Source organism: Lonchura striata, chromosome 2 (genome assembly GCF_050655825.1).
Source record: "Lonchura striata isolate lonStrDom1 chromosome 2, ASM5065582v1, whole genome shotgun sequence".
Taxonomy (NCBI): Eukaryota; Metazoa; Chordata; class Aves; order Passeriformes; family Estrildidae; genus Lonchura; species Lonchura striata.
The window spans coordinates 22728099-22753907 of NC_140704.1; the positions used below are offsets into that span (position 1 = coordinate 22728099).

The 25809-nt window shown below is 38.0% G+C and overlaps 1 protein-coding gene across 2 annotated transcripts; it reads left to right on the forward strand.

The window, feature by feature from the left end:
• Positions 1–949: 949 nt before the first annotated feature.
• PTTG1IP2 (PTTG1IP family member 2) lies at positions 950–24730 on the forward strand. 2 transcript variants are annotated; one of them, XM_021551672.3, is made up of 7 exons: positions 950–1095; positions 3141–3193; positions 5521–5629; positions 8223–8331; positions 11835–11906; positions 16410–16456; positions 23202–24730. In XM_021551672.3, the coding sequence occupies exons 1-7, from the start codon at positions 987–989 to the stop codon at positions 23249–23251; spliced, it is 549 nt and encodes a 182-aa protein (XP_021407347.1). In that variant the 5' UTR covers positions 950–986; the 3' UTR covers positions 23252–24730. The 2 variants fall into 2 exon arrangements, with proteins under 2 accessions (XP_021407347.1, XP_021407348.1); XM_021551673.3 differs by having other exon boundaries at positions 11838–11906.
• Positions 24731–25809: the final 1079 nt, after the last annotated feature.

The window sequence follows — 25809 nt, forward strand, 5'->3', positions numbered from 1 at the left end:
AATTGCAGTACTTTCTATAGCAACAATGGCCTTATAACACAAGAGCAATAAAAATGGTCCAAAAAGAAGAGAAGGAGTGTTTGAGAAGGGAGGTCACAAGCAGCTGGAGTCACTACTGACTGAACAATGCCATTCTTGGAAGGAGTGTTTGCTTTCTGCTTGAAGCAGAATCTTTGAGCACTACCAAAACCTACACCAGTACTTCAGCTATCGATTGCCAATTATCAAACTTCCCATTCCTGAACAAGTCACAGAGAAGCGAATGAAGTTCAGCAGGATTGTTTAACTAAAGCAAAGTTGGCTGTCACTGCATGGTAAGTCACTTCATTGGCCATTAAGGACTTGATTTGGTGCCTAACCACAGCTATATAAGGGCACTGAGATGCCCAAAATGTCATGTGTGTCCTTACCCTGCCATCTCAGAAGGTTTGGGGTCTTTCTTTTGTTCCTGTGTTGTATATTACAGACTTATCTGGCTGTTCTGTATATCCCTGGCACTTAAAGGGTGCTAAACGCTTCCCAAAGGCCCTGAAAAGTGGGTCACCATGCAAAACCAACAACTCGTTAGTCTTTTAAAATTGAAAGGTCATGGTAAATTTTCAGTTTGCCTCCATGCCTTTATTAATTTCTCTGTCCAGCCCTGGCTTGGGATGCCTCCGTTGGCTCTGGCAGCCTGCTGGGCATCCTCACTAAGGAACGAAAGCAGGAGGCAGGGCACAGGATCCTCGCCACCTCCTGCCCTCACAGCAAAAGGGCGGCACATCAAACGAGGAGCGGAGGGCAGAAGGCCCCGTGTGTGTCAGATCTCCCGCAGCGCCTTCCATAAGCGCAAGGCAGAGCCCGGCCTCCCGTCCCGCCCCGGGAGCGAGGGGCGCGGCCCGGCCGTGTCCCGCCGCTCCCTCAGGGCCGCGCCCCGCCCGGCGCTGGCGGCGGCTGCGCGGGCCGGGCCGGGCCGGGCCGGGCGGGCTGTGCCGGAGCGTCCGGCCATGGAGGCGGCGCGGCGCTGGCCGCTGTGGCTGCCGGGCCTGGCGCTGCTGTGGGGCCGCGCCGCGGCGGGGCTGGAGCAGATCGGCAGCACGGCTCCGCCGGCGCAGGGTAAGGAGGGGCGGCAGCGCGGCGCGGCTCCCTGGGCCGCCCGCTGTCCCGCGGGTGCGGCCCGAGCGGGCGGGCCCGGCCGGGCCGAGGGGCTCGGGCTGGCCCCGAGGCCTGCGAGGCTCGGCGGCGCCCGCAGAGCCCCGGGGAGCCCGGGGCGTGCCGCGGTGCTGTCCCCGGCACAGTCCTGTGGCAGGAGGGAGCGGCCGCTCCCGGCCGAGGGACGCGCTGCTGGCGCTGGGGCTGCCCGCCTGCGGGGCCGCGGGGAAACAGTCACAGAACCGCAGGATGGCGCAGGTTGGAAGGGACCACAGCGGCCTCCTGGTCCAACCTCCCTTGCTCAAGCAGGGTTGTCCTAGAGTACACAGTCGCCAGGGTTTGTTCAGCCCTGGGTGAGGAATGTGTGTTCAACCCTGGCTCGGGAGAAGCTGACGGAGCTGTTCGTCCCTTCCTGTTCTGTGGGAGTAATTTCGCTGCTTTTGGGAGGCAGCTGGTGAAGCTCCGCCTCACATTTAGTTGCCACCAACAGATGTGGCCACAAAGGTGCACCTCAGGTTGGCTGGCATCAAATTTGGGTATCTCAAGTGCATTTTGACACGTATGTCTAGATCCTAGCTAGAGGTGTTTAATTTCCTTTAGGGAAGGGCTTATCCTTGAAAAGGGAGTCTCCAGCTTTTTGAGACAACTAACTTGAAGCAAATTAGCCTTACTATTCATATTCAGAAAGCTTGTTTGTTTGGGTGTTTAAAATCTCACATTGGAGAGAGATTTTCATTAGTTTTCCAACTATGAAAGCAGTTGGAAAACTAATGAAGTAGTTTTTTAATAAACGTGGTGGTACTTAATGTTGAAAACTCCTTTTGAAAATTTTTGAGTATAAACCTAGAACAATTTCTGAATTTGCTTCTCATGTTGTTTTTTCAGGAATTGGTATATAGGCCTTACACTTAGGCTGTTAATTGGTACCTGTAACAATTTAATTGTTACCAGATGAACTGGTAAGGGGGTTTTCCATATGTGTATATAAATTAAAGATAAATATACTGGTACATAAATTGCATTTAATGTTAATAATTAGTACCAGAAATATGTAATACTTAATTATGAAAAGAAAACATTGAAATATATAGTTGTTTCACAAGCAAGTAACTCTACCTCAAATTGACTTGTTGTGACTTATGCTACATTTGGAGATCTTTTCCCCTTGTATTTGTAATGTAGTGAAACAAGAACAACCTTGTTTCATTAACTGGTATAAAAAGCTATCATAGGCACAACAATTATTAGAATAAAAATCCAGGCTCAGAGTTGGAAAGGAGGTTCCCCCTCATCTTTCAAATAGTTAATCTGGGTCAGGACTATGGCATGTATGTGGTCCTGTGGCCAACAAATTATGTCTGAGTTATGGATGAAAAAGACTACTCTTAAGATGATAAACATGGGGTACTTCTAAAGAAAGTAAATGTGAACACCAGTAAGTATGTATTTTTCTTAAATTCAGAGAAAATGCATCGTTTGACTTGTCAAGCTTCTGTTAAAGTTCTTATTGAACTCTTGTGTATTAACATCGTGTCCTATGTTTGGAAGTGTTTTTTGTTGTTATTTAAAATAATATTAATTGAAGAGCTCAATCTTTTAAAAACTCTTTTCTCCCAGAAAAAAAGTTAATACCTATGGAAGGGGATAAATCCTAAACAAGGGTCAGCTCTTGTAAAGCTTCCAAAGCTGCACAATTTGGAATGTTCCCTAAATTGAAGTAAGTTCTAGAATTTCAGTAGAGATACCTTCTGTGTTGTCCTTAGAGAAAGCAAAAGAGATAAAGGTAAGCTTGAATTGTTCCCCTATGTCTGAGGTTAAACTTAAATGTTTTTTATCTCTGCTGCAATTCTCCTGGAATGGAATTAATTACTAACATTTCATTACTTCAGTCAAAATTATTGCTTGTATCTAGGATTAAGAAAAAAAAAAAGGTTAAATGTTATGATAAATACCTTATGGAATAAAATAAGTTTATAATCTCTCTATTTTGGTTTTGTTTGTTTTTTTAGCATGTTCAGCATTTTCCCAGAAGTCCTGTGATGAGTGTCTAGCAAATGTTTCGGTAAGATTTTTAACATCTTTTTTGATTGATAAGAATTTCCACTTAATATGAAATCTAATTGTTAGGCTTTCTTTGACTGTTTGTTACTTATTTACGTGATAGAATCAACTGATTGATGTGTTGCTTTCAGTCTGTCACACGTGATGCCAGGGTGCTTTCACTTTGCCAGGGTTGCTCCATGGTTTGGTCACTCAGGGTGTTTCTGTGCTTTGTCTGGAGAGGACAGACCGAATCCAGGCTTCCAGTGCCAGTGTGTGCTCAGGGCTTTTTTAGCTCAGCTGAGCAAGCTCATCTTGCTGCTGCCTCAGACTCATCCTCATTTTGTGGGTAGCACTTTGTTAAGTGTCCATCTAATAAACTCAGGCAGTTAAAATGCCTTGCTTTTCTTGTGTTGTGCTAGGAAAAATGGGAAATTAATGCAAATAAACTGGAAGTGCCTTTCTCTAAAGATGCCCCAAGAAGTACCTGTAACTGAGGCAGTTTGCCAGTCCCTCTGCTGACTCTGTGTGCTGAAGACTGCCAGGCTAAGCCACTTTTGGTAGCAAAGTGTATTTCCAATGAGATTGCAATAAGGCAGATGTTTAAATGTTAGAATTTATTTCTCCACTCTTTGCTGAAAACTTCTTTAGCTCTGCAATCAGGATTGTAATAAGCATGCAAAAGTCATTAGTCTGTGCCGAGCAGAAGTGAGGGATTATTTCAGATTCAAACTTCACATGTCACTAGAAACAAACATTTCAGAAGTTTTAAAGTCGCGTGTAAATTTCCATTACTAGAAAACTTTTTTGCCCAGGAAGATTGAGAAGTATCTGAATTTACCTGATTGTCTTATTCATATTTTGGCTTTAAGGGAAAAATATTGATTGAATTGTATTGATGATTGTGTATTGTCAGATTCTTTTATCATTGAGAATGAGACAACTGAAATATTTTCTTGTACTTCAGCCCCTGCTCCAGCCAGTAGCTGTGTCAGGTATTGCCTTTTGGGTTAGACACATTTTCAGTACTCAGATGCAGGAGTCTCCATCAGAGGGATACAGCTGGCCTTTCTGGGCTCCCAGTTGTCACCAGCAGTGTACAGTCATTTCAGTTAGAAGAGACTTCATGAACCACCTAATCCAGCTTCCTACTCAAAACAGGGTCAGCATTATGTTCCGAGTTTAGCGGCGATTTTTATTATGCCCCCATTAGTTGTTATTTTTGAATTGTTTATTCTTATTAAATATTTGAACCAAAAAAAGCATATTCACATCTAGCATCCATAATTAAAAGGGCACAGTTTTTGCAAAGTGAATTGTCTTTTCTTAGTTTTTTTTTGTTGATGTGTCCTTATGGGTATGTTTAAATTGTACAGTCTACCAACTACAAAATAGTAATATATTCTTCTTGTATCCACAGTTTTTCAAGAAAGCAGCATCTGCTGCAAATGGTTTCCTTTGTATTTAACGTTTTGTAATCCACTGAGAGCAAGATAACAGGCTTTGTGTAATTGAGGATGTATGATAGAGATGTTCTTGATAGTTAGATAAAGCATAGTTCCTGTCTGAGCTCTTTTTATAATGAATCCTAAAAAAACATGTCCTATCAAAGATTTCTACTGCCATTATTCAAAACTATTTCACTGTTTGAGTTGTGTGGTAAATTACTTCTGAGGAAGTATTTATTTTAACAGATGAAAACCAAAACCCAAGCTTGATGCTTAGAGATTACTTTAGAAGCAGAAATGTTTTGCTGGAATTTTATCTATAATACACATAAAAACTTGAAATTTTAAAAATATCTGGATATGTAAGCATGTGCAATTAAGGTACTCAGAGTGCTTTGCAACTCAGACTGGATGAGGCTGTATCATTCACTACCTTGCAGCAAAAGCTCCTGTACACTTATAAGGATTCTTTAATATTTTCTTTTTGTTGATAAGCAAATGCAAGGCTGAAATAAGATTGCAGGTGTATTTTTATTCCTTAAAGATACGAGGTGTTTTAAAATTCTGAACAGTCGGCAGTGTGATTTTGTATTTAGTATTTGTTAATTCCAGTAATTTTGAACCCAAAGCCATTTTACCTTCAAGTATGCAGGGTACCTCAATATGTTCTCAAATATTTTCAGGCTAGTGTTACTTGTAAGTACAAAATGTTCTTATTCATCATTCAGTTTAGGTTTTACTGAGAAATTGCACAAGGACTTCTGTAGGCTTTAGAAGACAAAGCACTTCCATTTCTCCAGTATTGCATTCACATAAGAAATCTGTCTTTGGAGTGGTGTGCTAAATTGTTAACTGTTTTTAAAGATTAATAATTTGGGGTTTTTTTTGTTCTTTTGCACAGTGCCTTTGGTGTTACACCAACAACACATGCATTGATTACCCTGTAAGAAGTATTTTTCCACCATCTTCATTGTGTTCTCTCTCAAATGCTCGATGGGGAGTTTGCTGGAGTAAGTACTAATTTTACTTTTGCTGTAGAGAATTATTTATGAGTATGATAAAAGTAAGCTTGCTCCTGATAATTTATTTGAGCAAGGAGGCAGTGGTTATGATTTGGAGCCATAGCCCCAGTCAGTGTAGGTATGGTGAGGCAATGGCTTTAAAACATTTTTACTTTCTTTAACATTTCTGGAAGTGTTGGATGATTTGTCTAGATCCACAGTTCTATTATATTCCAGTGGCAGTGAACCAATACCGCAGGAATAGAGTCACACAGAAATTTTTAAATTGCTGTTTTTGCTTAACTGAAATAACAGTGTAATCGTTGGGTACCAAAGGCAATGTAGATAAGGTTTAAAAGGAACATGCATTCTGCCACTGTAGGTTGTAATCACGCATGGTGTAATTGTTCTTCGGTTTCCATTTCCTGTGTGTATGTTTTACTACAAAATACATGACTGAGCATGTGCTGCCGTCAGGGTAAAATATTTGGAGCTGTTTTTGTAATAATGTGTGTACAGATCTAGATTCAGACTAGACTGGAACAGAGAACACCTAAGACATTGTAAAGCTTCTTGTGTGAAGCAAGAGTACAGCTTCAGTCCAGCAGAGCAAAGCTTTCTGTGTGTTTGTGCATGGACACCAGGAGGCTAAAGGACAAAAACAAGTGGGGGTGAACTGACAGTGACTATGTTGACTGAAGAAAGTTACCATGCTTAACGCAGAGAGATTTTGCAGTAGTCTAAATTAGGGTAGCAGAAGATTGCTGTTGAAGTGGAGCATGCAAGTTTCTGGACACTACTACTTAATACCTGCTTCAGAGTGACTAGATGAAAAAGTACAGGTGAACTTTATAAATTCTATGTTCATAGAGAAGGGCTTTGTGCTTTGTTTTCTGAGAACAGGCATTTGTGCTTAGACTTTTGTTGGAGTTTTTTAGGGTATGATAAGAATATAATTTCAGTGATAAAACTCACTTTTGAGAAAAATGGGCTTGCAGTGTTGTAGTAAAGGCCCTTATTATGAAATGTTTAGCAGACTTTTTCCTGAAAGTGTGGAGGGTTGACTCCTGCCAGTAGCTGAGCACTCACACACCTGCTTGCTTCCTCACTCTCTACCATGGCCCCAGTGGGATGGAGGAAGAAAAAGGAACAAGAGCAGAAGATGTTCTTGATTGAGATAAAGACAGTTTAAAAAGGGAAGGAAAAAACGAATTTTTTTTTTAGCACCCCCTTCTAGGCAGACTGATGCTCAGCCAGTCCCCGAACAATAAATTCCCATTGGAATTGACTTTCCCCTTGGAAGCCAGAGCTGGCCTCCACGTACTTGTCCTTTACCTTAGATATTTTATCTGACCATGACACCGTATCTGGTGGCTAGTTTGGGTCAAGTATTCTCTCATCATCCCCTCTTGACCCCTCTCACTTTCTTGCCTGTGTCCAACCCTGCTCACTGCAGGGAACAGAGGGAAGGGGGTAGAGGGGAGGTGGGAAAATGTTTTGGTGCTGTTCAAGCTTGTTCAGCAGCAGCCAAAACATTGATGTGTTTCCAGCACGTTTGAGCCAGAAATCCAAAACACAGCTCAAATGAGCTACTATGAAATAAGTTTACACTCTCACACTGAGTAGAGAAACACATCCTTTTCTACTGATACTAAGGATGGTCTTGACAGTTTACTGCTGCTGTGGAAATGGCTTCTATCTTGTGCACCATTTGAGTTTCTAGCTTGATTGTAGCTTAAACACAGAATGAAAACTTCATAATGGAGCACGTTCTCAGCAAAAAGAAGTAAAAGAAGGAAAAAAACCCCAAACCAAAACAACAACAAAAACACCTTCAAACATGCATTTCCTTAATATGTTTTTCACAAATTACAGGCAGCAACATGCAATAGGGTTATATGGTCTTATTGAGACCCCTACAAACACAGCAGGAAAATTAATTAACTTGTGAAGGTGGTGGTGATGGGTTTTTTTCTTTGAGCAAATAAAATTAAGAGATGAATGTTGTTCACTGTTGCTGAAAATGAAGGTGAATAGTGCAGCTTTCAAAGTAAAAAACAAATGGCTGGCTTCCAGTTACAATTTTATATGAATTACATGTGTTGACAGATTATTAACCAGAGTGAACAACAGTGTAATACAAAATAGTTTGATTGTGTTGGGTGTTTTCATGAATAGTAGGCAGATGAAGTAGGTTCTGTTGCCAGGAATATAGCCTGAAAACTGACAGTCTTTCCCTGCACTTTATTAGGTCCAAAAAAAACCTTTTTTGCTTCAATTAAATAGTATACTTTGAAAAAATTAAATTTTGTTTAAAAAATCTTTTTTGAAGAAAATTGCTTTACTGGATGAATATGTTTATTTGTAACTTGTAGAGAAGTATCATAATGAAAAATATGCTTTTACTTAATGACTGTTCAGTGATGATTATGCATAATTGCAAAGTTTGAATGTGGTATACTGCATTTTATCTGGCGTAGTGGAACAGAATGATGTTTTGCATATAGGGATGGATAAATGTCTGGGAAGGAAGGGGAGAGTTTTTAGAAAGAGAAATATTACTAATGGAGTCTAACAAGTTGAATATATTCATGTTTTTCAGTAAACTTTGAGGCTTTAATTATTGCTATGGCTGTGGTAGCTGGGCTCATTCTGGTGTCCATAACAGTGTGTTGCTGTTACTGCTGTTACTGCAGAAGGCCTTCCAGGAGGTAAACACATGTATTTGTTTTCTTTACTAACACTGGGTCCTGGTCTTCTTCCCTATCTACCTGCAATTTTTACTCTCCAGTATTCTAAGAATATTTTCATTTGGAAGCAGTTTTGGTCACTTTGCTTTATTTGTTTGAGGAAGACAAGAAGATAAGAGATATTTAGTGTAGTATGACACTGGAAATAATGAATGGAATGACACTGAAGTGATTTTTCTAGTGGTAACAGCACTGATTTGCCTGACTTCAGACAAGGTGTTGCTTTATACTTCTTTGTTTTACCCTTTCTTATTAACATTGGACATGAAATCTTTAAATGACCAAATAAATCCTTGCTTCTTCTGAAAATGGTGTAAATAATTTATTTCAAGGCAAGCTCATGGTACAGCCAAGAGGGACCAGGTGAGTAGAAAGTAACTGAGCAACAATGTCCTATATGACACTTGGTATCCATCTTTCAGAATTGCTCTAGGATCTGTCAGCAGTCAGTATATAAGGGATTAACTTTCTTTGCCGATTCAGAAAGACAATCTATGTGTAAGATAATACTTCTTTGCTCTGAGATGCTAAGAATAATTTACTTATTTGCAAGGAAAATAGTACTGCAAAAATTAAATGTTCTTGGGATCTTGAAGTACTTGTAATATTTTTTTTTTAACTGGCTTCTCTGAGTAACTGATATTCATAAAAGGAGGGAAGTAGTTGATGAGCAGCTAAAATAGGTGCGTCAATACTGGTGTGTGAAGTGGGACAGTACAACATACTTCCCTTTATCACTCAAGTTTTAAAAGCTTTCTGGACAGTGTAATTTCAGCTAGCTCTGTTCTTTTTTTCTTTCAAAGCTTTCTGTACAAATAAAATGGGGGCTTTATTTATTGGTCTGAAATGATTTCTATACTTTTTTAAATACCTTTGACTCATTGTTCCTGTTTGAGGTTTAGTTTTGGGTTTTTTAAAAGAGCTTATGTAACTGTACATTGTTTAGTGCTGACCTTAAAGCCAGAGAAATACAGTACATCTGTGGCTTTTAAAGAAATATGAAAATAATTGTAAATAACATCTCATTCCTTTCTTTCTTCCCTGAGAAAGAAGCAGGTATCTGTTCTGTTGGTACGCTGGTATTCCAAATCTGCCCTAGTGCAAAAACGAATACTCTTTAGCCCTGTGCTGATAAGCCCTGAAGATGTGAAGAACAGGTTTAGATCTTACATAAGATCTGCCAGTATCTTCTGCAGAACAACTTAGTAGGTCCCTGTAGCTGACATGTCAGCAAATAAAGCTTGAATCCTGTGAAAATAGACATTTGTGCTACACTTCAGTTTTGGTAGCTAAGTTGTCAATCAGTACTGTAACATCTAATTCTAAAAATAGAGGATTAGTTGAGAATCATCTTATGCCAAGACTCCAAAGGTGTCAAGCTTAATCTTGTGACCCTTAGAGGATTTAAAGGTCTTGTCAATCTGGTGTCCAGCTTGTTTCAGGAGGAATCAGAATGTGTTATTACACTGAAGCCTGGTACATTATTGGCTTTAAGCCCGCTGATTCTCAGCAGGAATTCTTTTGCTCTTGTCTTCCTTATTTCTGGGGACTCATTTTCCATAAAATAATTTTTTTTTTTTTTGTGGATAGGAGGAAGGAAAGGTTGTGGAAATGTAATACTAGATCTGTGTAACTGGTTCTATTTTAAGGTTATCATCTGAACTCTGAGTTGTAACTTTGTTTTCTTTGTTTTGCAGAAGTATCAGTGTTTCTTTAGGAAATTCTTAAGCTGTGGTGTTTAAGTGTTTGAGAAGCCTGAACTTACCTTTTGCTTGAACACAGAGCATACTTAAGTTCATTAACCCCCATATCAGTAATGTAGTTACTACAGTAACTATAGGATAGGATAGGATAGTATCTATCCTATCACAGGAATTCTAGGAATATTGGTACATAGTGTTTATTTTTATCCTCTGTTTCTGGACTTCTTAGAGTCTGGTTCCTTGTGACAGTTTCATGAACAGCTATTATTCATGAAACTCTACTAAATAGACTCTTGTGAACTTCTGTTATCAATCACTTCTTATACAAATAAAAACATGTTTTCAACCATGTTTTTATTTGTATAATCTCAAACTTTCTGAATTTGGAAGGACAATTCCAAGTATCCAGAAATCAGAAAATACTTAATGATGTTTAATTACAGGGAAGAAATTTATTTTCTGAATCATGCACCAATATTTTATTTATTTGATGTTTTCATATTTTGCAACACAAATTGTGAAGATTATTGTATAGTTCTAAGACATGGTCTCTCCAGTAAAGCAGTTTTACAGAAGAGTGCCCAAGAATGTGAGCTTCTAGTCATGCTGGACATGCTGATGTGGATAATTGATTAGATTTCCAAAAGGGTAACATTGTCTTTAAATTAAAGTGAACTTGTTATGTTTGTTTCCTACTCCCCTAATATTTTATAATTCTTTAGGTGGAAAAAGCTGGAACTAAGAACTTTGTTTCTGAAACATTACATGGGTTCTTAAGTACTGGCTTGTATTGAAATAACTAAAGTGTTGAGAGATAGATGGACCATTTGAGCACATGAAGGAATTGAGTTCATATTTCCAGAGCTGAATGTGTCTGAATTTTGTGTATTAAAGCATTTGACATACTGTAATTAACCACTGGATGTCACTCTTGCTTAACTTAGATGTTGGTGGCTGCAGATGAGTGGTAATGCTGCTCAGGTGTATTAATATTGTAAATACTCATCTCAGACATCTTCAGAACAGTATTCACTTTTGGAAGATGATTAGCACCTGGGCAAGCATGGCAGTTGTCCATTTACTAATCCTGAAGAATCATCATAAATTATTTGACATTTGCTTTAGAGTCCTACAAGTCTTTTACAGTCTGTTTAATGGTTAAGTGAAACTAAGCTTTCTTCAAGGCAGGACACAAAGCTAAAGGGCAGCAGATAATTCAGTAGAGCATATCTGCACATGCGCAGCTCAGATGTATTGTGTAGGTTCAGCATTTCCCAGAATCACACAGCTGATGCTCAGGTAAATCCTTGCTCATTCCAGAATTGACTCATTTCCAGGGGGCAACTTGAGATTGGATAGTAATGGTTGTTGGAAAGATAAATTGTTCTGGCATCAAAGGCTTATGAACCACCAGTCTTCTTCTAAAGGACAACAATGGACTTAACTGTGTACATGCAGAACACTTGACTCTTAAATGGGGTGTGACACATGGGGAAAAGGGCAGTTGGAATCCTGCTTCAGGAACAGTCTGCATCCTCTTCCTATGAAGCTGTAAATAGTTCTGTGGAGGCTGAAGGGCATATTACTGCAATGAGTAGAGCATTAGAATATTATAAAATGTGAAACGATAATTACACAAACTTGTAAATTATACTTACTCAGCTGTGAAGTTTTACATGGCTATGAAGTAGTAAATAGTGATAGCTTAGCAATAAAGTTGCTTTTTCCTCCTCTTATGCTTTCCTTCCCTCATTTTTCTAGCAGACTACTAGAGGAAGAAGAGGAGCAGCTAGCTAGGAAGAGAGAGGAACGAAGGCTGCAGTCTCTTCAGAGGTAAGTCTTGACAGCTTGATATATAGCTATACACTTCCTGATGATGTAGGAGTATTCTGCCTTTCTGAGAAATACATGGAGTACTAAACAAAGAGGCATTGTGATGTTAGGCATGACAGTTTCAGGTTTTTTACAAAACAGAGCTTTATTATGAGATTGATGAACCTGATTAGGAGCTGTATTGCTGGAAATGAACAGAGAGCAAACAAGTTGATGCTCAGTGTGGCAGGTACCATGAGTGCTTTGTGCATCATTGTGAGGTAAGGACAAACATTATCCAAGAAGAGAACAGATGCAAATTTGCTTTCATAAACATCTGAATTTGTGAGCTGAAAGTGTCAGACTTGAATGTGCATGGAAGGGTAAGAAATAGGTGTTCAATTCAGGAAGTATGCTCACACAATTTGTCAGATGAGTTATGTTGAATATTTGCAATGGATCAGTAAAAAGGGGAATTCTCTATTTGTTAATCCAGTTATAACTAGTCACAGCACAGTAGGCTGAGTGCTACTATGAACATGATGTTTCTGCTATAATGCTTTTGTTTTTTTCAAAAGAGGAGGGACCCAGTGAGGAATATCAGCATTTTTTTTATATGCCAAAACCATGTGACTTGTGGTGAAATGTACATCCTTAATTATGTTGCTTTGTTCAGTTAAGACAGCACTTAGCTGTGTTTGTTATAAAGCAAAGATTTCTGACTACATGCATAATGGGATGATTGTGTTCTGTAACCTTTCCACTGTGATTTGTGTATCAGCTTTAAATTCTCAGTACAGTTAATCTGTAGGAAGTCTGATGCTTCTGGAATGTAATGTGTGATGTGCACACACGCAAAGCAAGTGGTGTTGCACCAGGCAATTAGCAACTTAGAGCTAATATCAGCTCCATTCTTGAATTTAGCCTAGGAACAAAGATCACTGGGAGCAGGCTGCTCTGCCAGAATGATTCCTGCAGCCTTATTTAGAGCAGCATTTCTCTTTCCCAGCTTGTCTCAGGAGTGTCTGTGAAACAGAAACTGCCTTAATTGCAGGAGAGAGCTTAGCGGCAGCCCTGGGGTGTTTCCATGTTCTGAACACGCATACCAATTGTGTGTGTGGCTGGGGGTCATGGGAAAACACAAGGAGTAAGCCACTTCCAGCACCTGGGGCACCTTACCCTATCCACTGCTTACTTCCTCCAAGACCTTTGGAGAATGAATTGCTACTAGCAGGCTGTGGAACAAATTAATATTCTCAACAGCCCATTTTTGCCAAGCAACCTGCAGAGGAAAACACTGCCTTGTACTGTGTAGTCCTTCCTTTCTACTGTGAAGTTTTCACATAGTTAATGAAAATTGCTGAATAAATATGGGAGAAAAATAGGCACAGCATTGACCTTCTGTCTGTCTGGTTTTGTTTTTTTCTTGTCATCTTACATGTTGTTTGTTTTTTCTGTGGGATACAGCTACTTCAAATACAGCTTATATCAGCTCATATATGATTCATACCAGTTGGCAATGGAAGGTGAACAGACTAGCCTGAGCTTCCTTTTATGATTACTTAGTGAATGGTAAAAACATAGCAAGGAAGCTCAAGTTCCATAGTGATCCATGGAGATATTTTCTGTGGAAGGTTTAAGATGATTGCAGCCCCTAGTATTTTCTGTCTTTCAGGTACACTGTAAAAGTCTGCTTTTTAAGTTTAATACTTGTTTGCATTAGAATTCAGTTAATTATGGATACTTTAGTGTCTCTTTGGAAGATGCCTATTAAAATGAAAAGAAGGGTTATTATGTTGACTCTCTGCTTATCTACACAAGGCTGAAAGTAGCTGTCAGTTTATTGAGAGGGTTGAAAATCACTGGTGATATTTTGAGTTTGCATTTATAGTGAGGGGCATAAAGAGAAGGATGTCTGATGTTCAATTTTTGACTTAAAACAGGTATCTTATTGCAAAAGTTTTAGCCCTTTATTTGACTTCATCATCTCTAACATGAAAAATTATTTTTCAGTATGGCATTGAGTAGTGTCTTTTTGTATACACTTGATTCTTTACAGTTTCAAATACATGGTATATGTATAGGTTAGATTTATATAGTTTATAAATCATTATTTATTTTAGAAGTTTATAGACAAATGCTAAGCAATAAGATCTAGTGTCAAGTATAAATTGATAGTAAGGGAGAACAAGGAGAAAGGCCAGGGAAAGAAAGGATGGCAGTTTGTGAAGAACCGAGTATGGAAGATTATAATGGGAATTGTTAGTATTGAGAAAAATACTTCCTCACCTTATGGCAGTGGGGACAACTTGCATGAGAAGCCAAGACTTTAGCATGTATAAGATGGAGTAATAGCAGTAGTGTTAAGAAACAGAACCAACTCAGAAGACTGAAGTGACTTGAGCTGATTATCATGTGAGACGTGGGTGGTACAGTAATTCTGAGTGGCAGATTCAGGGACTGCCTGTTCAGAGCTGTGTCTGGTTCTTCTGGGTTGATGTGTACCTAAGCCTTATTTACTGAGCAAGGATTTAGTCATGGGTGAAGTGATGCCGTTGTGGCTGCCTGTCAGAGTTTGAATGTTTCACTGGTATTAATGGTTTTACCCTTCAATCTTAATTAGCTGTTTGGTGGTTTGTTTTGAATAGCCTAGGGAAGTATCCTAAAGCCTTTCTGAGGTTTAAAGCCTACACAGCTTGATTTTTGCACCATCCCCTTCTTAAGCAGGTGATTTCTGAATTCAGAACTGATTCACACTGGCTGCTGAAATACTGAGGTTTCAATAACTGAAACCTGCAGCAACGAGTCTTCATTACTTCAGACAGGATATGCAAAACAAGGAAGAAATGCCATTAGTACCACCAGTAATAAACCTGGTTTAAACTCACATGAAAACTATACAGTAGAAGGATTTTGCTTTATATTGGAGAAGGCTGCTTTAAGCAGAATCTCTCTATTCTCTTCCCGAGATCCCTTGCCCCATATATCTTCCTTTTATGTACCACAGAAAGTAGAAATCCTGTTGTCAGGTTACCTTCAGTGGATAAATTTGTCTCCTCTTTTCTCTGTTCTCTTCAATGTCTCAATCCCGACTTTCTTCTTCTACATGAATTTCATTACCCTGATTCTCCAGCTTCTGTTACTGCATTTTGGCCAGGTTGCTTTATTTACTGTTCTGCCTGGGCCTAATAATGCAGAGAGATGTAAGGGACGTGGGTATCTCTGGGAAAGAGTAGTGGAAGGTTTTGAGTCTGTCTTGTTTGGTTTTTCTCATTGTGCTTTATCTACATGCTTTTCCAGAAGTGTAATTGCTGGAAAAGGCCACTCCAAACCTCAGCTCTCTAGGAAGCAGGATAATTGGTTCTGAGGACACACAGGATCTGATTAGCGGTAGGAATTGTTTGGAGGTGGAATATGCATAGGGCAGATGGGATCTTTGGTGAATTAAGCCGTCAGTGCTTAACAGCTTTCTGCTGAATACGTGCAAATTGGAATCCAGCAGAAGTCACAACTTGTCTAACTGGGTTAAATTTTGACAGAGGGTAGCAAAAAGTGTCTTTTTAATTTTTTTTTTTTTTTAATTTTTGTTAGAGAAACTTCTTTTTGCAAAATTCTTTGTCTTTTCCTCAAGGTATATAGATTCTGGCTCATACTGATGAAGCAGTTGTATAGGAGCTTTTATGTTTCTTTTTTAAAATAAGCAAAATAGATCCTTCCTTTGTAATATAGGAAAACTATCTGAGAAAAAATGGATTTTTTTCCATTTAAACATCTTTCATTTTTTCCCCCTTCACCTTTGCAAAAGGGAAGGAGAAATCAACTCATCAGACAGTTGGTTTATGTGAATAATTTCAGTTTGGCAGTACTAGGTACAGCTTTAAAAATGATCTTATGGTCAGACAACATAAAAACCAATTTATATTTAGCACAATATTTTAATTTATTCTCTGCATGGTTGCCATGCTGGATTTTAGAAAGCAGTAGTTTTCACTTACACTTGCTGTGCATCTTAAGCAAAATAGTAATACACCTTTTTATCCTTTTAGAATTATTATATTGAATTAGTATTCCAGAGTATGTTCTGTGCAAAGCTAAATTTTACAACTGTGCTCCCTGCTGGAAAGCATTAAGGAGTGCTCCAGTGTAGTGTAGTGCCTTGTTTCTTATGTATAGATTAACACCTCAGTCTGTGAATGTGTGCATGTGTGGACATAGTTCTTTTATATAGGAAAGTATTTCTTATTATTGTAATACATCCTATGTTTGCACTATCAATTAGTAAGAATTTATGGTACGTCTTCCAGGTACAGTGTGTAATACATAGTCTGTACATACAGATGAAGTGTAAATAGAAAGATAACATATATATATATATATATAACTACTAAGTGTAATTTTTTTTTTTAATTGTAATGTAATTACTAATACTAATGTAAAAATGCTAATGTCCTTTTTGGATATAATTATATTTGCTTACAGCTCAAAAGAGTCGAAATGTTTTACTGATGTCTTTATTTCTTGTAGGAAACATGAAAGAAAACTGAAGCATGATGAAATACGTAAGAAATACGGTATGTGCCATCTTGTTTTGATATTATGCCTAAGTTGATTCCTTTTCCCTAATGATTGTTAAAATTCACAGCAGAAATAAGCTGCTTTATGAGCATCAGAAGTAGCCAAGCCCAGTTTTCTGCTGATGTTTGTCTTCTGACACCTGATCTCAGCACGCTTATGCTCCTGTTCTCTTCCTACACTGACTGGCCAACTGGGCAAGAAGAACAGTGTGTTTGGGATGGGCACTTAAATATATTGATGAGAATAAGTGGTTTATCCTGTCTGTTCCTAAGTAAGAAGACTGAGTTTCGGGTTTTTTTTGTTTCTGAATGTGATAAATCAACCTACTTGAACTTTGCTACTGGAGTCAAGGCTATTGAAGGAGGAGAGACTGACTAGTAGATAGTAAGCTTTTTAAACCAAACTTTAAAAAGAAGGGTGGTGGATGCAACGTAATGTAGGGATAAAATTTATTTTGTTTGTTTTTAAGTGAGCTGTGGTCCAGTTGTAGAAGACTGTCACAAGACTGTAGAACCTGCTGTGTTGTGTAGGAGGCTCTTATTATATAGGCTTGTCAGTGCTTCCATTTTTCATTTGATTTGTTCATAGGGTTAATACTATTGTGTATTCAGAGACAGATCTGCTAAAACTGCTGCATTTTTTTATTATGCAAATTGCACTGATGTCAGAGAAGGTGTTTCTAGAGGTCTGAACAGCACTCAAGCTGTTAATTTTCATCCTCTTGTTAAACTGATTGGCAGAGTCTAGGAATGCCTTCATGAATCTGCAGCCTGCCCTTTGCCTGATGCAGAAGTGATACAGACAAACTCTGTAGGGAATTGTCTGCAGAGAATTCTGGAGAACGTTTGTAAAAGAATGATCCTTGCAGGAATGGAGGAATACTACACTGTGAAGCTTGAGCTACTGAAAGAAGACTGTTGTAGAAACTGGAAGTATTTTTTGTTAAACATCAGTCAGGGAAGTTGTTCTGTGGTATTTTACAGGATAATTAACCCTGTATTTCAACCACAGTTCAGTTTCAAGAGTTGCTTGAGTGAATGGCAGCAGTAATCCAGATGTTAAAAAGGCAAACAAAATCCAAGCACAACATAAAACAATACAGGCTTTTTGTGATTGTTTCTCCTTAGAAGAGACCTCACAGTCAATCTCAGCAAGTTTGAATTATTGGGAAAGATCTGGTGAAGAGCTTAGGGCAATGGCTATGTCCCCACAATAACTTGCAGCACTCAGTGCAGATGGACCTTTGCATTTCCTGGATGCTCCAAGATGCAGGTCCTGGGTGCTGAATCTCAGTTCCCATATCAGAACCCTGCACTGGAGTTCAGTGATGTGAAAGCTGCATTCAGTTATGTTCTGCTTGTGAAACCAGTTCACTTGTCTCTGCATGGCCCTACATTTTACTGAGGACAGTTGTCTGTTCAGTGCTTAACTTTCAGACCTTTGTGCAGTGCTTTTCTGGATCTTGTTGAAGTACTTGAGTTTCCTGAAATTTAAAACTGTATAATGCAATGTCCTTGGATACGGACATCAAATTCATTAAATCAAATATTGTTTGTAGCTATACTGTCCACAGCATAGGAGAGCTAGTGTCATTTTGCCTCCACTATCAATGAGTTAATGAGAAACAAGTTTGTACGTTCATTGTGTTAATGAAAAGTGTTCTTTCTTGTAAGAAATCAGACATACTCACTTCTTCATGCACTTAGGTTTTGCAATTCAGATTACCTGCACAAGATTGCAATTGTACTATAAAACTTAAATTTTATTAGCAAGCTTCTATATAAAGTGTATTGACAGATTTGCTGTATTGCCTAAACAAGGATTAATTTATATTATCAGATATATCAATTTGAGGCCTGAAATTACGTGGTTAATTTTTGTTTAAAAAAAAATTAACTCTCACATAACATAATTAAAGGATGCATGTAACTGAGGAAAAAGTTAAACACAAAATATGTATAAATTTTGAAATTCATAAATATAATTGCTGTTGAATATAAGGGTTGCATTCTGATAATATACAAACAAATGGTGGTGAGAATAATTCTGTGAGACGTGGATTTTCTGTCCACATTTTTTTATTATCTAGAAAATACAGATGCTAGCATATGAAACATAATCTAATAAAAATTGCTGCAAATAATTAGGGAGGCACTAGATTATTTTGCACTCTTACACACTGCAGAGAGGATTCCCAGTTAAGTAGGCATGGATGAGTGGCAGAATGACAATGACTTTGTTAACCTGACTATACATAAAGATGATGATGCCCGAAATTTCAGTATTTGGTTGGCTTTAAGGGAATGCTTTTTCTCATTTCATCCCCAGCTTTCCATACCCCATTTAAATGGTAATTACACATTTATGATGCACTGCAGGTGTCACTCTTGCCACAATCCTTTGGGAGCATTGGAAGCAATAGAGAGCTTTAGCAACCAGGAGTATGCATTTTCAATTGTTTCTTTGTTACACAAGTTGATAGTATTTTTCATTTGCTCACATATATGAATGCAATATGATTACACAAATTATATGTTGTCTCTTAGGAAAAATTTAAAGTAGAATTCAGAGTACTTTGCAGCTTGTGTAGTACACAAAGGAACTACAATTTAATTCCTGCTGCATTTGCTTCTATTGTGTGTTCAGTATAGCATTAGTGAGAAGCTGCTTTATTATTTATTTATTTGAGCATTTTGCCAAGTATTAGTGGAAGGATTTTTTCATTTAATTTTTGCAAAGTGATTATTACTTCATTTCTTTAGTTCTGCAAGGGTTTTGATTAGCTATTTTAATGATACATAATCCTCTCTTGTTTATTTTATATGAGACATTGGTTTTTATATTCAGTAGTTTATGACAGTAACTGTGTCTTCTGTTCAAGGTAGATACTTTGCCTTGACCTTCTTTAGTGTTCTGAATGCAAGGCAGGAGAACCTTGCATTGCCAAACACTGAAAGCTATTTAGTTTGTTAAGAATACAGTTGTTAATATGGAGGGCTAGAAATAAAGAGGAAAAGTTTAGTAAGGGGTGAAGACATGCAGTAAGCTGGGTTGTTTTTTTGTTTTGTTTTCAACTACACACAGTCTCTTCTGAGTATTTCACTTGTTAATTCTGTTTTTGGGCAGCATTGGTACATGATGAGAGTCACATCTCAATGACTGGGGACATGCATAGTTAGTATGCAATATAAATGAATATGCTGGAAAGAGGTATTAATTTCTTTTGACCATTGATTTCTTATTTCATTTTTCCTAAGATTCTTCATTATTTCCTATAAACTCATGAAAGATACGTGACTACCATACCTTTCAAATTTTTGAGTGTTTCATAGATACTGCTAAGTAGGTCAAATACTAACCTCAAAATGAGGGTAAATGGAAGTAAGAACTTTTAAGTGACCTGTATGCCAATATTCAAGTTCACCAGTGGCACATAATGGACTTGATTGCAAACAAGGCTCCTGAAGATGCAAACATCTGGTTTCTCTGAACCCCTGAGGGTAAACGACAGCTTGGGTGGTGTCTCTCATGTCTGACAGAAACAGTCGAGACACAGCTCCTGTCTGGTTCCAGGCAGTGCGAGAGCTTCAGCTGAGCCAGATGTGCTGCCCCATTAGCATGGGCTGCCAGCTCCTTGGAGTGGCACTGGCAGAGCAGTTGTGGCAGCTGACAGAAGTTTTTTGTCATGCTCCTTTTTTTTGTATGTCTCTCCATATAATTTTTGTCCACTTACTGGAGCCTGATACTTCTTCAGTAAGAGTTGGTGCAAGTGATGAGCTGCTGTCTCACTCCTCTTACTTAATGTTATCTTATGATGTGCTCAAAATGCTGAGGGTAAAATAAATTTAAATGCTGGGTGCAGGCTTGAGAGCAAGGCTGAAAGCAAAGTGTATCAGGTATTGTAACCTCTGAGTATCCTTATGTGGAAGGAGGGCTTGCCATTTCTCTTGGAGTCCCTTTCTCCTGGGACATGAATTTCTGAAGTCAGAGCCAATAATATTCACACTGGATTGACCCATCATTCTTAAAGCCTGTTTAGTTTCAGTATTCTGTGATGAAACAGATGAGAGTACTTTAAGTTAGACATACTAATGCCTGATTGGTGGTGATTAGATCTGTTCATTCCTAAACATAATTCAGTAAAATTAAAGCAAGTACTACTGGGTATGGCATATGCAGTGAGGAGTAAAAATGACACATTCACTTGAAATATGAGATTTAGTTTTCTAAAATGGCTTTTAGCTGAGTGCTTTGGGGCAGGAGAAGAGAAAAGTATATTCAGTCTTCAGAATGATGTAGGAAAGGTTTATCAGGACTCTTACACAGTCCTCTGGATAATTTGAAATTGGCATTACTGGATGTAGAAAATCTTTTCCATTGTGTTTCAGCTGTTTAAGCTGTAAAGAACAGAATCTAGTGTTTTACTGTGCTAGTTTCAGACCTATGAAGTATTGAGTATGTGTCCTGAATGAAATATCAAAAAAATATAATAAGCACTTGTCAGACTCTACAGAGAAAAGTCTGCAGGCCATGTTCATTTTGTCAGGGAATATGGTACCACCTCTTGCCACTTCATGGAAAGCTTTTTGAAGTTAGGTGCATTTATTTGTAAATGGATCTTAATGAGTGCAGAGAGTTTAAGCAATGGCAATTGTAATAATAGTGGTAATTTCTAGTATTGATGCTGATTTTTGGTAAATGTTGTGGAAATGTGTTTTGTGTTTCAAAGGGGTGAAATACAGGAGTACTGCATTTTTTTTTAAATTGGACTCAGTTGTGTTTCAGGTAACTGATTGTATTAGGAGCTGTATATCCACTAACTGCCAAAGTATTAACAAGTCTGGAGGAAGGATGGGGGTGTTGATGAACTGGGAGCAAAAGAAATGTTTCTTCTCTCTTTGGGTTGGGGTTAAATTCATGCAGGAATATTGCCTGAAGGCACTGAAGGTTGAATTGCAGGCCAAGGGTAAGAGACAATTTTTTATTGTGTATTTGTTTACTTGACCGCTAGAAAAGACAGAGTGGACATCACAGCTGCTTGTTTAAATGCATGAAAGGTAATACTAAAATCTGAGAAGTAACCACTTTTTAGAAGTTTAAAAAGACAAAAAATTCAAAATCTGAAAATATTGTATAATAATTTCCACAGTTATATCATCTAAGCATATCCTTATTAAACAAATGTTTACATTTTTATTTTATTTACTTTCAAAAACAATTACGGAAATGGATAGTGCCTCTGATACAAGGTACCACACCAGGTAAATAGACTATATGTTATGTTACCTGGCTGAAGCTTTATAAATGTTACTGACTTACTCCTTGGACAAGTAAGGGTCATATATATGAGGGATAGTTTTGATATTAATGTTTTACAGATTGACTACTTGTAATCTTGTTTATTTGAGTTATTATAGGACTTTTCATATTTATTCTTGATTCCAAATATTTACTGTTCCCTATCAGGTAGTTAGTAGCAGTAACTGATAGAGTAATCAGCCCTGAGCAATTGTGCTGCTTGACTGGCATCTTAAAATAACCTGGCAGTTCAAATGAAGCTCACCAACTGCACAAGGTAGGCAATAGTGTAGTCTGCCTACAGCACTGTTAGGTTTTGACTTCCAGATGAAACAGTGAATATATCAATATTCAGTATCTGTGTGCAGGTACATGTGGAAAGAGGTATGGTGTGATAAAGACTGAGAGGCCTTCTTACAAGATTTGGCAGTGACTAGAAATATTTTTTTTTTCATTATTGTGAATCTGAACATTTTGAGTTGGAGTTGCTCGACTGCACTTCATACTGTCTCCAGGCCTGGACAAATGAGCTACAGAAGAGTCCTTGTCAGACATCAGTATAAAAATCTTGGCAGAAAAAATAGCAATAGTGTTCTATCCTTTCACAGCATAAGGTCAGCCTCTGGACTCGTACAGGACTCCTTTATTTTCAGTCTTCTGCCTACCCCAGGTTTAAAGTGTGGTTTAAAGTCTCTTTGAAGTAATTTCTGTGTGGAACAGTGATTGCTCAGCTAACCTATACAGAGGATGCTCTGCATATCCAGGCACTCAGCATAATTGGATGGCTTTGCAGGGCTTTCTGTGACAGTATTCTAGTATAAAGTCATTAAGAATCTTTGTGAGGGAAACACTATCTTGGATTAAGTGATGGTGTCGTTCTGGTCCCTGGAGGTTTTAGTGAACATAAGAAGTGATCTTCATTTTTTCTTAGAGATTATTGTCCTGTTGCAGAAAAGCTGTAAGTGGCTGAATGTGACAGATGGTTGGGTATAATTGAAGTAGAGCTAAGTCAAAGTAGCAACATCTTACATTTTAAAAGGATGATGATCTTATAGTCACTTGCATTTATAAACTGGCCACTTGGAATCTGTTCTTCTTGAGACATCTCTATACTTATATTTTTGTCAATTTGACTCTCACAAGTGCATTTTTTGGAGTTTACCTCACAGATGAGAAATGTTCTTTCCATAATAATTTTTCATAGGGAAATGTTCTCTCCCTGCTAAATCATGAAATACTTATTCATGATTACTGTGTGAGAAATAAGAGTGCTTAAGAACACTTCCAATTTATTATAATCCTTGACTGCCTGGGTAATGGAGCAACTATTACAAGAATTGCCTTTTGGATTTGTTACATGCAGTACCAATAGCAGAAAAGTGAGTAACTCAGAGTTTTTCTGTAAAAAGAAAATTATAACTGTAGTCCCATTTTGTTTTACAGGTCTTCTCCAGGATTCTGATAACCCCTACAGCAGATTTGAGAATGAATAAAGATGAGAACCTTCCACAAGAGCTGTAACTCCAGAATCCAGGAAGACAGTTTGTGTTCATTAGCCCTTTTGCTCTTTCCCTTCTGTTTTTTTCTCTCCTAAGTGTTTTTTTCCTGGTTGTAAAACTAGAAGCAGCTAAAGACTTTTTGAAATAACATGTTTCTATCTCCTACGTGTATGGAAATAATTTTCCATAAATGTTTTTCATTGTTGAAATGTTCACTGAAGTTGGTTTGTTTCCTCTTCTTAAAATCTATATTTTATTACTTGATTTAGATGGTTAATAGTCACAATAGTGTGATTTTGAATTCAGTCTTAACTGCTACTTAAAGCAGTTGTTCTCTTGTTCCTAAATAGACAGATTTATGTATATATATATAACAAAAAGCAACATGGAAGCACAGCTCCACATAGCAGAAATAGTTGATGAAAAATACATCACGCACATTCTTGTTGGTGGAGGTTTTTTTGCCTGGAAAAGCATCTTCCAAGAGTGTAATGTGTCAGGGTTGACATAGAGGAGCTTATTTGTCTTTGAATAATTAAATTCAGTTGTGGGAATATGTGTTAATATGTACTTTGAATACAATTAGCAAAATTGGAGGAAGGTTGATCTTGAAACAAACATAGTTGTGTTCCTATATTTAAGAAACATCAGTCTGTGTGAGCACTTTATTCTCCAAACTTAAAATATCTTGACAAAAAAAAAATAAGTTGCCCAGATTCTGCAGCAGCTTAAACATTGCCCAGCTGCTTCCTCCCTCCCTTGGGGGGATGTGGGAGAGAATGGGAACAGCAGAGGGTTGAGATAAAGGCACAGTAAGTGAAGGAAAGGAGGGTAGAGGAACAAATTCTGCAAAGGCAATTGCCACCTTCCAGGAGCAGACCTCTACCTAGCCTCCTCTCCAGTTTTCTTGGTGTGCTTGGAGCAGGGTCAATTTAGGTCAGTTTTGGCCAACTGTGTCCTCTGCCAGCTTCTTGCTCCCCCCTGGCCTAGTTGCTGGAACAAGCAGAGTGGGGGGAAAAAGAAACTTTGATGCTGTGCAAGCAATGCTCAGCAAAAGCCAAAGCTTTTTTTTTTGTGTGTTATCAGCACTCTTTTTGCCGCAAATCCAAAGCAAAGCAGCACCATAAGGGCTGCTATGAAGAAAGTTACCTCAGTCCCTGCCAGAGCCAGTACAGTAAGAAGGCAGTATTTTTTTTAACCTTTTATTGTTCTTTTGATATTTACGTAATGTGATTTATTTCCTGTCTTACTTTTAATAGAGGGTTTCCTTGAGCACTTTTAGTAGCTTACCAGTATGATGTGACAAGCAAAGAGCTTTTCTATACCCCCAGTCTAATTGTATGGTCCCACTTATTCTGTACACTTTAAATCACTTCCCTTGCTGTTTATTATCTGTTAAACAAATGTACAGTATCGAGGATGTTTGTGTTATTTTTGTCCACATTCCTAAAATAAACTCTTTAACATCTTGAATATGATTCTGTTTACTTCTGGTATGGTTGCTCCATACCATTTTAAATTAACTTGGTTTAAAATAAGTTTCTAAGTATGACTTCAGAGAAGGGAAAAAATGCATTTTTGCTGGTTGTCCGTGGCAGGAATTAGATCATGCCTGTGGGTGAGGATGTAAATTACCATTTCTTGCAGTGTCTTAAGAACCTGCCTCTGCTTAGGTTTAGTAAATAACACTTAATACTGGTTTTAGTACAGTGTTCTTTCACTGGTTTTACTTCTTCAAACTGTTTCTCCATATAGTTTCTCAGGAATTTATATAAAAATAGGTTTCCTACTTTCTGAATATGTATTGTAATTAGTGTTAATGAAATCCTGGTCTGTTTTTATTTTTTCCTTTGTTCTTTAACTCACATTTAGCACTTTATTAGTAGTCATTATGTTTCATTTCATGTTTCTTTATCTGTCAGCCATTGTCAAATCTGAAGTATTATTCAAATGCCTGTCTTAAAAGAATGATGGTCTATGATAAGAGTGAGTTGATAGTGTGAAAATGAAACATGCTGATAGTTTTCCCTGGAGATAACTTTTGCAAAAATGATGAAGGTCTGTCTGCTGTCTCACAACCAAGTAGTGACATTCCTGACTTAATAGAAAAGCATTTTTCTTCAGCACCTGCTACAGTGTATGAAGGGCTGTCGTGCATTCTATCAAAAAGGGGAAGAGGGACAACCTTTTTTACCATTTCAAAGATGCTAAAGTGGCAGTTGTGGACATGAAAAGGTAATGACTGTTATCAAATTTACCTTATGTTAAGCCTTAACTTCATACAAAATGTTAAACTGGACATCAAATATGGTCTATTTTTGCTTACACATTTTAAACTATTAAGTTAATGAGACTATTGTGGACACCAGCTTTAGAGCATAATAGAAAATGCAGAAACCCTCACAAAATCCCTGGGCTCTTCAGATTATTTAACCTTTCTTTTCTGTGTTCACTGGAGTAAATAATTGGATGGAAAATACCCTTATTTAATTATATTAATTAGCTTCTCTTCTTTTCTGTATGTCACTATTTCTTTCTTTGGCTTACCACAA

Coding starts and splice junctions, on each gene's coding strand:
- PTTG1IP2 (XM_021551672.3), top strand. CDS start 987: ATGGAGGCGGCGCGGCGCTGGCCGCTGTGGCTGCCGGGCCTGGCGCTG. Junction 5,630..8,222: donor TCGATGGGGAGTTTGCTGGA/GTAAGTACTAAT, acceptor CATGTTTTTCAG/TAAACTTTGAGGCTTTAATT. Junction 16,457..23,201: donor TGAAATACGTAAGAAATACG/GTATGTGCCATC, acceptor TTTGTTTTACAG/GTCTTCTCCAGGATTCTGAT.